The sequence below is a fragment of the Cyanistes caeruleus genome, chromosome 2 (assembly GCF_971803275.1).
Source record: "Cyanistes caeruleus chromosome 2, bCyaCae1.hap1.1, whole genome shotgun sequence".
In the NCBI taxonomy this organism is placed as follows: domain Eukaryota; kingdom Metazoa; phylum Chordata; class Aves; order Passeriformes; family Paridae; genus Cyanistes; species Cyanistes caeruleus.
The window spans coordinates 24,084,439-24,098,672 of record NC_141702.1 but is presented as its reverse complement, the minus strand read 5'-3'; the positions used below and the strand labels follow the sequence as shown (position 1 = coordinate 24,098,672).

Below are 14,234 nucleotides of genomic sequence, written 5' to 3'. Positions count from 1 at the left end.
GAAAAATACTAGAAAGAAAAAAAATAAGCTTTCTGCAAAATATTTTGATTTCTCTTGCAAGTTCTTGCTAGTAATTTAGGAAATTAAAATGAAGTATTCAATTGAAAGAAAACCCATCTGTAACTATAATATTGTGTTTTCTGTCTTGGATGTTTCATTTTGGACCACTTCCATAAAATACTAAAATGCATTTCACTATCCACTTTGTGGCAATCATGTTAAGAGCCTCTATTTTCTGCTGTGGGCTAATGAAACGCTGCAGTTCCTTGCAGGGCTAATTTCACTATTGGTGATTATGGGAGTTAGTGGCCAGCAAGGATTCCAGACCTATGATGAAGACAAGAGGCATGAGAACCACAACCTACACATCCATAGGGTAAGTCAGGAGAGAAAAAAATTCTTCTGATCACATGGATTAGAGCTAACTGATTTGAGCTAGTTCACATAACCCAAGGGATGCATATTGGCGCTGGAGTATTCAAATGTTTTCGAAATTTAATGTGTGTTGGAAAGAGGATGTCAGAATTTCCAACAACACAAGTAATTGAAATTTCCTTCAGCATATTGACTGTGAACTATTTATAGACTCATGGAAACAGAGTCATTGCTTAGATGCTTCCTGCCCAAGGAAGGGGCTCGTTCTTAACTGAATGAAAACATCCAAAGAACTCTGACTGCTTTCCAGGTGACACTGTGAAATGAATTGGATTTAATTTTCAGAGCACATATTTATTAACAGATTTGTTGCTAAACTGAAAAATCCCTGTTATCTGAGCAAGCTTCTGATGCAAACAATCTTTTATCTCAGCTACTTTAAGTTCAAACCAGAAACTTTGAATGAATCTTCAAGAGGGCACATCTGTAATTGTCACCTATTATATTAAAATTTGCATTCAGATCATATTCTGCCCATAATATAACTACTAAAATTATATCTAGTGTTTAACTGAAGAAAAGAAAAAGCTAGTTCACAACATCTCTGTAAATCAGTAAACACTGGCTTCTTGAATTCAAGATCTGTACAAACTTAAAATTTCACCAGAACTAGTTATATTTTATGATTTTATCTAATATAATTGAAATTGTAGTGACTTAAGAGTGTATTTCAAAGTATACATTATAAAAATACTCGCAATAAAGATGTCTGTATAGTTCTGGGTGTTTTGGGATAATTTCCATCAATTATGATTTTCTTTTTCCTTCAGGCCATGATTTTTCACTACCTTCAGTAAAAAGTGCACAAGTATAATTTTTGTTTCTCATACAGGTTTCATACATACGAAATCTGGTTTTGTATTCTTCACTCAATTACATATTTCTGCTAATGCTGTTAATAACAGCCTTCACCTCTGGGTTGCTTCTGTTCTCAGAATCTAGTTGTTAGCCAGGACTAGAATTACTATTTTATTTGGGAATGTTTATTGTATAAAAAATATATGACTGAAATCCACTATGCAGAAGACTAGATGTCATCACCTTAGAAAGTCAGATAAAAGGATATACTGAAATTTTTATTATGTAGATACTTCTAAGAACGAAGACAAAGCACCTTAGAACACTCATGGGTGTTTAAGACTGGTTTCATCTGTCCCAGCAGAGACTGCCTGTATAGAAGAAAAGGCAGAAAGAAACAGAAGTGGCTGTAACTGTGTTTCAAGAGGAAACTTGAACACTCCTGGGTGTGTTCACTGGGAAGCAGCTTTTGGTTTCTAAGCATAAAGAGTGCCTGATGTGGCTTGATCCTATTGCATTTTGCGCATATTTTCTAAATGAAAAGAAGCATTCCAAAAAATGCCAGGGTCCTACCATCAGCAGCTTCTCCTACTGGAAGTAGGACAGTAAAGCTCTCAGACTTGTCTAACTGCCCAGGCCAAAAGCATTGACACAGTAGTCAATTCCTTCTGTTTCAGTGGAAGAGCTGTCTCCAGAGAAATGGGTAGCTGAGGTCATTCCAGGTGATGCCAGAATTAGGATACCTCCATGTTAAGTGCATGTTCCTGGGTCTCCTGTTGAGTCTAAGATACCTTCAAGTTCTATTGCTAATTCAATAGCTTTGAAGAAAGCAATTGATTATATCTGAAAAGTTATGATCTTTCTAAAAAGTGCTTCAAGAAAAACACCTTTCTTTAAAGATGAGATGAGCAGGAGCTCTAGATGCATTTTCTGGAGGCATTATCAAGCCAAATCAAAAGTGATAAAATGTCATCTAAATATGATAACATTAAAATCAGTCATTAAGCCCAAGAAATGCCATAAAAATAATATAAAAAGAAGGCACAGCAATATTAATGATTAATATTTTCCCAGCAAGGAGGTCCAATTTGTAGCTCAGCACTAATCAACTGACTTGTTTACCTCTGATATCTTTTTCTACACCAAAGCAATTTTTCTGACTTACAGATAGTATATTGATCAACCATAATACACCTACACAAGTGAAACATTTAAATACCAAAGTTCAAAAGAGAGAAAGAAACTGTCTTCTAGAAAATAAAAGCTGTTGGGATGATGTCTGGGAGAAAACTGCTTTTCCATGGCAACCTTGAAAAGGCTGTTGTATTCACAGAATGTCAGTTCCCACTATGCTACTATTAATCAAAAACAAACTCCAATGAGTAGGAGATTGGATGATGAAGTAAACACCAGAGATTTCATTTTAAAAATATTAAAGATTCTCTTTGAATATTCTGCTTACCTTTGAGCCTGGAGACCTGCAAGTGATTATGAAAAGTTGACACTTTTGGCACGACTACATTTAGTTATTTCAAGAAAATTCCATTTAGACCATTTAGAAAAAAAATTAAATTGGCTTGAGCACAAAGCTGGAGATTAAAGAGAACTTGTCCTCCACCACTGTTGTAAGTAATGCCTGACCAGACAGAACAGGTAATTTTTTCACATTTCTCACACCATTTGCAAAAAGACAAAACCCCTCCAATCCATTTTCAAAGGCTGTGCTGCTAAATATTTAACAAATGGGGAGATTGTCATAGGGGTGTTTATAAATTGTGTATTCAGCCCTTGCTGAGAAAGAAAAGTTTGAAAGTCACTAGGGACTTAGAGGCTGTGGAAGCTACATCCACTCCTTTCTTGCCTCTTCACTTGAGTAGGTCATTCCTTTCTCCTTCAAAAAATAGCTGATTTTCTAAAATCTCTGCCCTGACAGGTATTTACATCTGTTGTGCCTCCTATAAATCATACAACATTAGAACAGCACAGATTGGAAGGTCCCAGCCTTTTGAGGGAGAGCCTAGGTGAAGTTACCTAGCTAGTGAAGTTTGGACAGTTACCCTGTCCAAACACATCTCGAAAACCACCTGTGGTGGGGACTCTACACATCCCTACAGAGGTTGTTCCAGTGATTGGTCCCTCTCACCAAAAAAACCACTTTTGTATAACAAGATGAATCCTCTCCTACTGCTGGCTGAAACTCTTGTACCTTGTGGTACCATGTAGCTCCATGAGAAGATAAAGCCTTTGTCCTCTCCAAAACAATTTTTTAAGTATTGGGATCATGTGAGGAGGTCCTCCCTGAGCCCTCCTTTCTCCAGGAAGAAAAGACTTAACTCCTCCAGTCCTTCTTCATAGGGCAGGTTCTCCTTCTCAGTCCTTTGATCACATCTGTGGCCCTTCTTTGGACTCTCACTAGTCTGTCTGTTCATCTTTTTTTGAATTCTGGACACAATATCCCAGGTGCAGGGTGGTGCTCTTCCACAGTTGTCCCTTAATGACTGGAAAGATTCCCATCAGAACCATGCTTTGGAGTAAACCACAGAGCTCCACATTTCCTCAGACTCTCCATCACTGCAATACTTGTATACAGTTCCTTTTTCCTGAGTTGTTTTATTGCAATCAAAAGGAAAAGAAGCTTTCTTAATAATAAAACTTTTAACTCATGTAATTATTTGTGTTTGAGGAGTTAAAATAAGAGCAGCAGCACCTGGTGGCTGGACAATAGGGTGGGGAAGCATAGAACAAGAGAGATAACAAGGCAAGTAAGAACTGAATCAGCTCACTTAAGTGGACATTAAGTAAACATTTTTATTTCAGAAGTAGCCTGTGTACAGGCATGAGGAGAGAGACACAATACTTGGTTCCCACTGCCTCTTCCTATCAAATACTAAAATTACATTTTGAAATTATTTGGGACACAGGTTAGGTATTTCATCACTTTGAACAGTTATAATCCACAAAAACTGCCTGGCCTATCTTTCAGCTTCATCTGTGTAATTTCATCACCTATGGAGGTTCAGGTACTTAAAAAAAAAACATCTGGCACCAAGTCAAGACTGCCTAAACAACACCACAGTGCCCTTCCAATAAGCATTTCAGATCATTACAGATGATCTTATCTTATACCCTGAGCCAACAAATTAAATGATCCAGGTTTTGGATCCTCACCATATCCAGTCTCCCTAATATAAGACATAGCTAATCATTTTTTGTTTGGTTTGTTTGTTTTCCATTTCCCATTTCCAATTTTCCATTTCTGAGGGAACACTTGTTTAAGGTAATTTTTTAACAATAGTGCAGGTGGAGAATAATTTCATTCACTGTGACCTCCTGTCCCTTTTCAATACTGTATTTTTTACATATTATGAATGGTTATAAGAATTTATACCAGTAGGTTTTGCCCTCTAGTGGAAGGTAAAGCAAAACACAATATATAATTAGGAACTTAACATTCATAGATTGACCCTGTGGACACTGACCACGTGTGTACTGGGTGGCTGGAGAGACAGTGAGTGAGTCACTGCATATCACTCCTTATCCTAAAGGATGAGAAGTGAAAGGGGAAACTCCAGCGAACAAACAGAGAAAACAGTCCAGGTTTAGTAGAGAACAGAAATTCCCATGCTGTCAGGATGTTGTTTACAGAATGGGTCTAACTGTTTGAAATTTCAACAACTTACCCTGTGTCAGCTGCACTGTTTTCTGCTAATGCAAGTATTTATGACAATAAATGAAATAATTTCTTTTTGAAAATATTAATACCTTAGACTTCAGTTGGGTGGTACAGGAAATAACAGGAAAATTTTATCACCATATACTGATTCAAATATTAAATATTGATCATGAGAAAAAAAATCAAAATTAATCTACCTTTGGTTATCAATGAGTGTTAATATGATAGACCTAAACAGAAACATGAAAAAATTCTAACTGATGAATATTTGCTTTTTGGGATGAAAAAACCTCTGTTTGTATTCAAAAATCACAGCATTGACATCTGACTATTATGTTTGCCAAAGAACAGCTGACATGATATAATAAAAAATTACACTTAGTTATCTTCAGATACATTTTTCCTGACTTATTCACTTTTATATTCAAATTTCTGAGTTTTTAGCATTGTTTTCATTGGCAACAGTAAATACCTACTTTCATTATAAAAAACGTTTGTGTTGGTCATATGAACTATTTGTTTGTTCATGTGAATTGCTTCAATGAACCAGAAGACTTGTCAAAAATACATTAATGTAAAATCTTTTCTGCCTAAGTAAATATGCCAGCCCAGTTCAGTAAAAAATTTAAACAAAACTTTTCTTCTGTTTAAACGAGTCTCTAAGATGTGAAAAGGTGCTTTTGTTCAGGATGTGTCAAAGACAGAATGGAAGGTTGATTTTAGTTTTCATTTTAGTTCTGGTTCATCTTCAGAAGTGGGTAAAATGGTAAATTCTGTAAATCCCACAGGAAGGAGGGGCCAGTATCAAACACAGTTGACATTGCCTATTAACCCAGACCATGTTTCTATGATGGAGAGAGAAAGGCATTTCCAGGTATTCCTTTAGAGTCTAAGTGCTGATCAACATGCATTCTCTGCAGAGATGATACATCTTTCCCAAGCAGTCTTGAATCCCTGTCAAGTGTGCCTGAAACTAGTGACACACATTTCACCCTGGTACTTCCCCTGAAGAAGAAATCATGATATAGCCTAAAGAAAAAGCACTCAATTCCTACATTTTTACCTCTTGCATCCCAAACAAAGTACACTGTACATCTCAAAGTGGGATAGTCTCTCCTGGAAACAAGGTTGGATCATTTGCAGACAGATTCAGTGCTAGCAAAAGAGGAAATAGAAGGGATGCATCTGAGAGGTTCCAAACAGCATCTTTTATGAAGTTCCACAACAGATACTTTTCTAGGGCAGGGGCTCTCTTGAGATACTGTAAATACCTTCTGTCAGCTGCTCATCAAAAATACTTCTGTTAAAGCATAGGACACAATTTTCACCTTACAAAGCTCATTAGCCAGCCTTGTAACCAACACACCTTGGACTACAGAGATTTTTGTCCAACTTCTCCAATGCTGTTCCAAAGAAGATAAAAATGTCAGCAATAACATCATTCATTTTGTACTGGCAAGAGAACACTGCTTGTCAGGATAACAGAGAGCCACTGGAAAAGTCTGCATTTCTCCCAGATTAGTCTCCTTTCTCTCAATCACCAAGAAAAAAAGAAATACCCCAATACTTTAGGGTAATGGGTAAATGTTAAAACTAATCTGAGCATGTGGGATGAAATACATTATTTCTGTTTTAGAGAAGAAATAGTTTGAATGAAGAGTGGAGCCTGTCCTAGATGGTCTAGAGAAAGCAAGACCCAACAAGAACTGTGTCAGGGAAAGGAAAAGCTGCAATACCTCCAGGGAAGTTGGGCACGGGCTCATCTGAGATGCATCTCCCATAGCACTTGCCAGCACTGAATCCTGATGACTCAGCTGAATTCTGCCTAGAATTAAAAGGATAACACCCTACAAAGATCTTGAATCACACTATACTGGATGCTTGCCTTATTGTGCAAAAAGTTCTGTCTGTAAGGGCTATAAGGATTCTCATGAATATCATACACAATGGAAGAGAAATGGTTGAAAGGTTCAGGGTTTGGACAGTCAGTAGGGGAGATGGATGGAGGACACAAAGGAGATTTAGCTGGAGGGATCGGTTTAGCTGGATATAGAGAGTGCAGGAGACCAATCTTCTATGAAAATAAAGTAAACAGAAACAAATTAATGGGTACAAAAAAAAAGGAAGTTTGGGCAGAAAGTAAAGTGCTTGTCTTGCACCATTTTATCTCATAGGTAAGGATCCTGTGCTAGGATAAAATGATCGTATTTGGGAGATGTAATGAAACAGAAACAAAACCAATGTAAAAACAGTGTCTGAAAGGTACAAAAGATGGCTGTATCTGTATATGAGCTGAAGCACTCCAGGGTTTTTAGCAGGACTCAACAAGACTTTTGAGACCTTTAAATGTTAGACCAGTGAAGGTGCATACACATTATTTTTTGCTGCTCTAAGTTATCAATAGTTAATAGTGTTTCTGGTTAAGAAAACCCAATACGTATGCTCTTTTTGTGACTAAAGGATAAAATCCTTTTTAAAAAGAGATTTTCAAAAGATTTGGGATAGAGTCAAGGAGGCATACCCAGGTTTTGGCACACATGTTGCACTTAGATTTTGTCAAGGCTGTTGACACAATACATCCTGGATTCTCACCCAGTTGGTTGGATGTCTAGACCAGAAACGCCACTGTGCCGTGCATTTGAGCCAAAGAGCCAGAAAATTTGTGACAAGAGCTGTGATTAGTTCCAGCAGAAGCTAAAGCATCGCCCACCGAAAGAGTGAGCATGAGCAAAGAGCGGATCAGAGCCCGGCAGCTGCTCAGCCGCTTCGTACCAGCCTTGCCTCCTGCCGTGCCTCTTCTGCTTCTTCCTGCTTCTGTTAATGATAAACCTTTGCAAACTGGTCACACAGGTTCACACCAAACGTAGCTAATATCTCTTTAGTTCATCCTTATCTTTCTTCTTCCATTGCCCAAAGTAATTTATTTTTTAAATGACAAGGGGGTCTGTAAACATTCTTGCTAATAAATATTTGCAAGAGTATGAATTTTGTTTCAAATTGAATTTTTGATTCAAATCAAAACCTTCATAAAGCTGTCAAATCAGCACTGCTACAGAGTTATATCCAGTTCCAGTGTATTTCATGGTTCTTTTCTGAATGAGGTGGAACATATTTAGACAATTCCTGGAATGCTACTGAAATGTACTGAGAGGAAAAAAATTCTTTCTCATGATGGGAAAAATACAATCTCCAGTAAAGGCATTTAAAGATGTGGGAAGCTTAATACTGTTGGATTGCAACCTCAAAAATAATACACTCGGTCTGTAAAAAGTGTTTGAGGGGTGGATATGCACAATGTAACAGTAGTACCAGTTGTATAGGTCCTCAGGGGAAAAAAGAAAAAACATGGTAGAGTATGCTAACATGAAGAAAAAAAAAAAAATAAATTGCGGTTTTTTTCCTTGGTTTATAAATATTTTTGGCACATGAATGTAAATCTATATTTACAATCTGTATTACAATCTACATTGTGCCCAGAACACAGATGATGAAAGATATCTGTGAGCTGAGCTACATCCTTTCTTTACTAACTAATTTAGATAATTTTTTTTTCTCTGTTAACTACTTTGGATTATTTGCATGAGATCATCTACTTGTTTAAGGAAAAAACTGCTAATTTTTTTAAAGAAAATGGACTTTTCCACATAGCAACATTTCTTAATGAAATGAAAAGCAAACAAGCTACTCTCTGGTGTGCAGAAAACAGTGTGCTCAACACAGAGATGTGAAGCTGAAGGTCAGCAGTTACAGCTGGCTGCATCATTATGTCTCAAACTGAATGTCACCCACATAGACACTGTGCTCAGTGTCACACTGAGAGGTTTGGCAGGGCAGGGAGGTACTGCAGAGGTCTAAGAAAAATCAAAAGAGATAAATTAATAAAGCTGATGCCATCTGGAATCTCATCTACTCTCTACCCTCCTCAAAGATGTAGACTGAAAGGGTCTGTCCTTTCAAGATGGGCTACGTGAAGGAGAGGCAGTAGCGTTACCTAGAGAGGTTGTTGTTGGCAACGGTATTAGAAAGAAAGGAAAAGAAAACTCAGAGAGAGGGAGAAAATAGAAATGTAAGAGCTGAATCTCCCAGCATGACTGGGAAAATCTTCAAAGAAAAACAGGGAAAATCTGTAACAGTATAAGCACTTTGGCCCACAGCCACAGTCAATGCCTGCTAAGTTCTTATCTGAGGACAGATTAGCAACATCTCTTCCACAGGGAGCAGAATGCCTTGCTCCCAGTCTCCTAGTTTTAATTTCCAGCTGTTATATCCCATGAAAGCAGTAAATTTACCCAGTTTAGGGGAAATATTGGTAGGAAGAACTCCCCCTCTTTGTATGTTACCCTCCATGCAGCCAAAAATGCTTTTACTGAGAGCAGGTGAAGGGGGAGAATGAGTCATTAGTCTTCACAAGCTAAAAACCCCATGGTTAGAGACAACCAGAGCAATTTTCAAGCTGTTGTCTTGGCACCAAGCCCAGTTCCACAGTCAGTGCTGCAGCCCTCCTGTAGGCACTAAAACCCCTCCTGAAAGTTCCACAGGTGCTGTAATATTGTGAACATCCTCACTTGGGCATCCAAGTCTCTTCTACCCACAAGGGATATGATATCAGCAGCATGAACCTACCCTGGGAGGCAGGAGCTGAAATATGCTGTCTTGTTCAGCACTTTAATCTTTTCCCTAGATCCACATATTATTATGCTATGAATTGTTCTATGAGACCATGATGAGAATCATATAGCCACTTCTCACACAAACAAAACCAGTTTCTGTTAAGTGAATCCATCTGAATACAAGTCACTACTTCTTTTTTCAGAACAAAGATGTCTTAATAAAGATCTTCTAAAATAATAAGTATTTTACAGCAACCTTTTTAGTAGTTTTACTAAGCTTGGGACAAAAATACCAATTTTTTGGTACTATATACTGTACAACATAATTCATTTAAATAACAGAAGCAAAACTGAAGCTATTAATTGTGAAATTAACTTTTCCTTCTATTAAAGACAGTGCAGCATTTGTTTTGTTCATTTTAATGTGCAGTTTTTATATGAAATAATTTTGCTTTCTGTTGTAATAACAACGTTGGACTTACTATGCTCTCAGTATTTCAGTAATATGTGCCACAAGTAATTTATAAAGTGTAAGTTGATTGGTTTCCACAGTTAGGTTCAAATGTCATAATGCTTCAAGCTCTAGCAATAACCCCAGATTTGTACTTGTCTGAAAAGATGACGTTTGGTGATTACATAATCCTTTCATCAGTGAAACTATAGCCAGTGTAATCAGTGTCCAGCCCTGATGAAAGGAAGGTCTGAACTGCCCCTGACTTTACAGGAAGGCTCTGCTGAGGTAGCCTAGGGCAAAAGCTCTCTGGCAACATGTCCAGATGACTCTCCTGCTCTTTCATCCCAGGAAAATGGCAGCACAGTACCTTGGCATCAGAAGGCTTTCAGTAAGTTAAAGCATGAATAACTCATTATCAACTCACTCATAGTCACTGAACTCAAATATTAATTTTCAATCTCAAAAGTTCAAATTGTAAACCACTAATTTTATTCATGTTTTTCTTATATTTTATATGAACTCTAAATTCTATGGAAACCTTCTGATGCCACCCAAATGTGTTGCTGGAGCCCACATATACCACAATTATCTGTACTGCTTCAGTACTCTTGAGAAGTTCTTGGATTTTTTTACATCAAGTTACAGCTATGGAGAGGAATGGAAAGAGCTAAAATTAAATTCTTAATTAAATTCTGTTTTAAAAGGAAGAAGAGAGGGCTGCCATTGCTAAAATGTCTAATGTGAGTAGTGAGGCACAGGAGTAAGACAAATTCAATTAGTAAGGTATTTTATTCACATTGTGTCTGACAAGAGGACTATTGGCTTCATTTTACTTCCCTCCAGATGGAAGACTTGGAACATACTGAATAGGTTAATAAGAAACTCTTAAAGGGACATTCAGATTTTGAATCATGTTTAAGTGTTTTTTCCCAATAATGCACACAAACACACATGTATGAGAAAAGGCTGTCACAGCCATTTATCTGGAGTTTCTCTAAGATAATGCCTCATCAGCACAGTTCAAGATGTGTTTTTGCAAAGTAATCCTATGGCTTCATGCAGAGAGCTGTGGGAGAAGACAGCATGTTTGCTGCCCATCACATGTGGTAGAACTGAACCCCCAAGCTGTGGAGGGACATGGATATGGACCTGGGGGAGCTATGCACTGGAAGTGAAACACAAACACACTGGGGCTCCTCTGCAGTCTCCCTTGGAGAGGAAGTTGTGAACCTTGCCCAATCCTTGCTTCATTTCTCTTCAGAGAGGATTCAGGTCTGGGCCCAGGTGAAGGAAGCACTTTTTAGTAGGTAAGATCTAGACATCTGTTTCACTGGGAGAACAGTATTTCAACCCTATTTTTACAATGTTTCTTACAGACTTCATGAAAATATCCTCTCCTCAACATACAGGTTTTATACCAGAAAAAATGGCCCTGTAGAAAGCCCAGCTGCCCATCTCAGCTTGAAGACTTTTCTTTAGGAGCCAGGTGCCCCCTGGGGAATCATCTAACTTTGCAAAAAAGAAAAAAAAAAATAAGACCAGGACAAAACAAGCATCTGTGTTTATTCCTTCATCTTTAAGGAAACTAGCTGAGGCTACAAAATCCTTCAGAGTGAGAGCTACTCACCTGCTCAATATTTTGATCACTGATTTCTTCAAGGTACTTTTTAAAAGGATTGGGTTGATAGGGCTCCTCCTTTTGCTGTGCACTCTTTCCTTTCACCAGCACAGGACGAATGACACCAGGTTTTGTCTTGACCCATAGCACACCCAGGAGAAAAGAGATGGAAGAAGAATCACATAAAATACCTTACAATTTAGAGAATATTTGTTTGACAAGTCAATTCTGGTAGGGCTGTACTGACTATGTTATTTTGGAAAAAAATATTAATGATGTGTTTCACCACCAAAGTTATTCAGGTGTCATGCTGCCTGGACTACTTCTAATACAGATTGCGGGCAAAAGTGCCAAGAGCTGCTTTTAGGCACAGAACTTCAATGTTGGCATGTGTTTATTTCTAACAAAAAGTAGCTACCAAGCTGTCAGACAGTGTTTTGTGGGTTTTGCTGGCTGTTTTGGTTTGTTGTTTTTTTTTTCTGGCTGTTCACTGCAGTTTGATAAGTTCAAGTCACACTTTATGCACAGTCACACATCTGGTTTCACACTGGGCTCCTCAAAACAGTAACTGTGAAACAAGGGAGGACAACCTGTGATGCTGTTAACTTACACCCAGGCAGACACATATTAGGAAAAGTCTTACTGGGGAACAATACCAATGATTAAATGCTGGATTTTATAGAGTCATAGAGTCACTGAATCACATAGGTTGGAAAAGACCCTTACAATCATTGAGTCCAACCATAAACCTAATACTGCCAAGTTCACAACTAAACCATGTACCTGAGCACTCCATCTACACATCTTTGAAATACCTGCAGAATATTATGTCAAAGGAGTAGAAATGTTAAGACAGAGTACTGAAACTGGAGATATATTATTGATTTTAGGTACTGTAAATGATACAAATGTAGAATAGAATTGTTTGGAATGGAAAAGGCCTCTAAGATAATAGAGTCCCACCAATGACCTACCACTGCCAAGTCCGCCAGTAAATTATATTATTAAGAGCCACAGCTACACATCTTTTAAATTCCTCCGTGGATGCAGATTCAACCACTTCCCTGTGCAGCCTGAAGGAATCTTTCTTAACATTCAGTATAAACATTCCCTGACATGAATTGAAATCATTTCCTTTTGTCCTATCACTACCTCACTACAATCTCCTTTCAGGCACTTGTAGAGAGTGAAAAGTCTCCCCTGACCTTCCTTTTCTCCAGGCTGAACACCCCCAGCTCCCTCAGCTGCTCCTCACAGGACTCGTGCCCCAGACCCTTCCCCAGCTCTGTTGCCCTTCCCTGGACTCACTCCAGCCCCTCAGTGTCTCTCACAGTGAGGGGCCCAGAGCTGGACACAGCACTCCAGGTGTGGCCTCAGCAGTGCCCAGTGCAGGGGGACAATCCCTGCCCTGCTCCTGCTGGCCACACTACTGCTGACACAGGCCAGGATGCCACTGCCTTCCTGGCCACCTGGGCACAAGCTGGCTCAGTTCAGCTGCTGTTGATCAGCACCTCCAGCTCCTTTCCCACTGGTCCCCTTTCCAGCCACTCTGCCCCCAGCCTGTAGCTCTGCATGGGGTTGTTGTGACCCAAAAGTAGGAGCTGGCACTTGGCCTTGTTGAACTTCATACAATTGGCCTCAGCCCATCCACCCAGCCTGTCCAGATCCCTCTGCACAGAGCCCTCCTACCCAGAAGATCAATGCTCAACGTGCAAACTGGCTGAAGGTGCATTAAATCCTCTCATATAGATCATCAATAAAGGTACTAAGCAGAGCAGGCTTCAACACTGAGCCTTGGGGAACACCCCTTGTGACTGGCCACCAGCCAGATTTAACTCATTCAACACCACTCTCTGAGCCTGGCCATCCAGCCAGTTCTTCTCTCCAGCTCCCTCTGAGGTTCCCCTGGTGTGGGAAGCCCCTCTGTGCACCCCACTGGAGCTCTCCACTGCCGATCATGCCAGCACTAGAGCCACTCACCTCAGTGACAGAATGACAGTATCTTTAAGAGTTCAGCTGGAAAAGTACAATTTTAGACAATCTGATCAGCATGGATATGTGATACCCATCATTTCAGATGAATTGGATTGTTTAATCAAGAAAAAAATTCCTTGGTTAGCAAGCAGTCAACCAAAAAATTTGACTATTAACTTCTCAATTTAGTATATCTATGATTTTTTTTTAATTCTAACAGTAAAATCTGACAAGATGGATTGTGGCATAAATTCTAAATGGAGGCTAAGGAATAATTTTAAAATAGACATGTTCAGTCAGCCAGAAAAGGAAGAAAAAGTATACTTTCTCACTGGAATTTTAAAAGTAGTCAAGCCTTCAAAGACATGTGATGGAATTTAAACTTTTAAATGAGTCAGTTGTATTCTGCTCTGTTATGAATAACCCATAGAAAATAGGTTTCTGTCAAAACTTATGTAGGTAACAACGGGACTGCCATTGAGTTCCTTCTCAATGCTGTGGTTGCAGCACATAGGGGCAGCTTGGCCAGTTGGGACTGAGAAATAAATGTTGTCACAGCTCCCCATCCTCAGTATCTAGACAGGTATAAAAATGCAAAGAAACTTGATTCGCTATTAGATTTATTTATAAGATAAATATGTATACGTAATAACACCATGCTGTTTATAAGAG

General features: G+C 38.7%; 1 protein-coding gene across 11 annotated transcripts in view; it reads right to left on the bottom strand.

Moving 5' to 3' along the window:
- MLIP (muscular LMNA interacting protein) overlaps positions 1 to 14,234 on the bottom strand; it is a 106,789-nt gene that overhangs the window by 14,580 nt on the left and 77,975 nt on the right. For 8 of the 11 annotated variants that reach the window (XM_086876094.1, XM_023922482.2, XM_023922479.2 and 5 more), the window contains one exon: positions 11,598 to 11,723. The exons of the other annotated variants lie outside the window; for them this stretch is intronic. In XM_086876094.1, the coding sequence (XP_086732220.1) occupies positions 11,598 to 11,723 (126 nt within the window). The remainder of the gene's footprint in view (positions 1 to 11,597; positions 11,724 to 14,234) is intronic. 11 annotated transcript variants of the gene reach the window in all.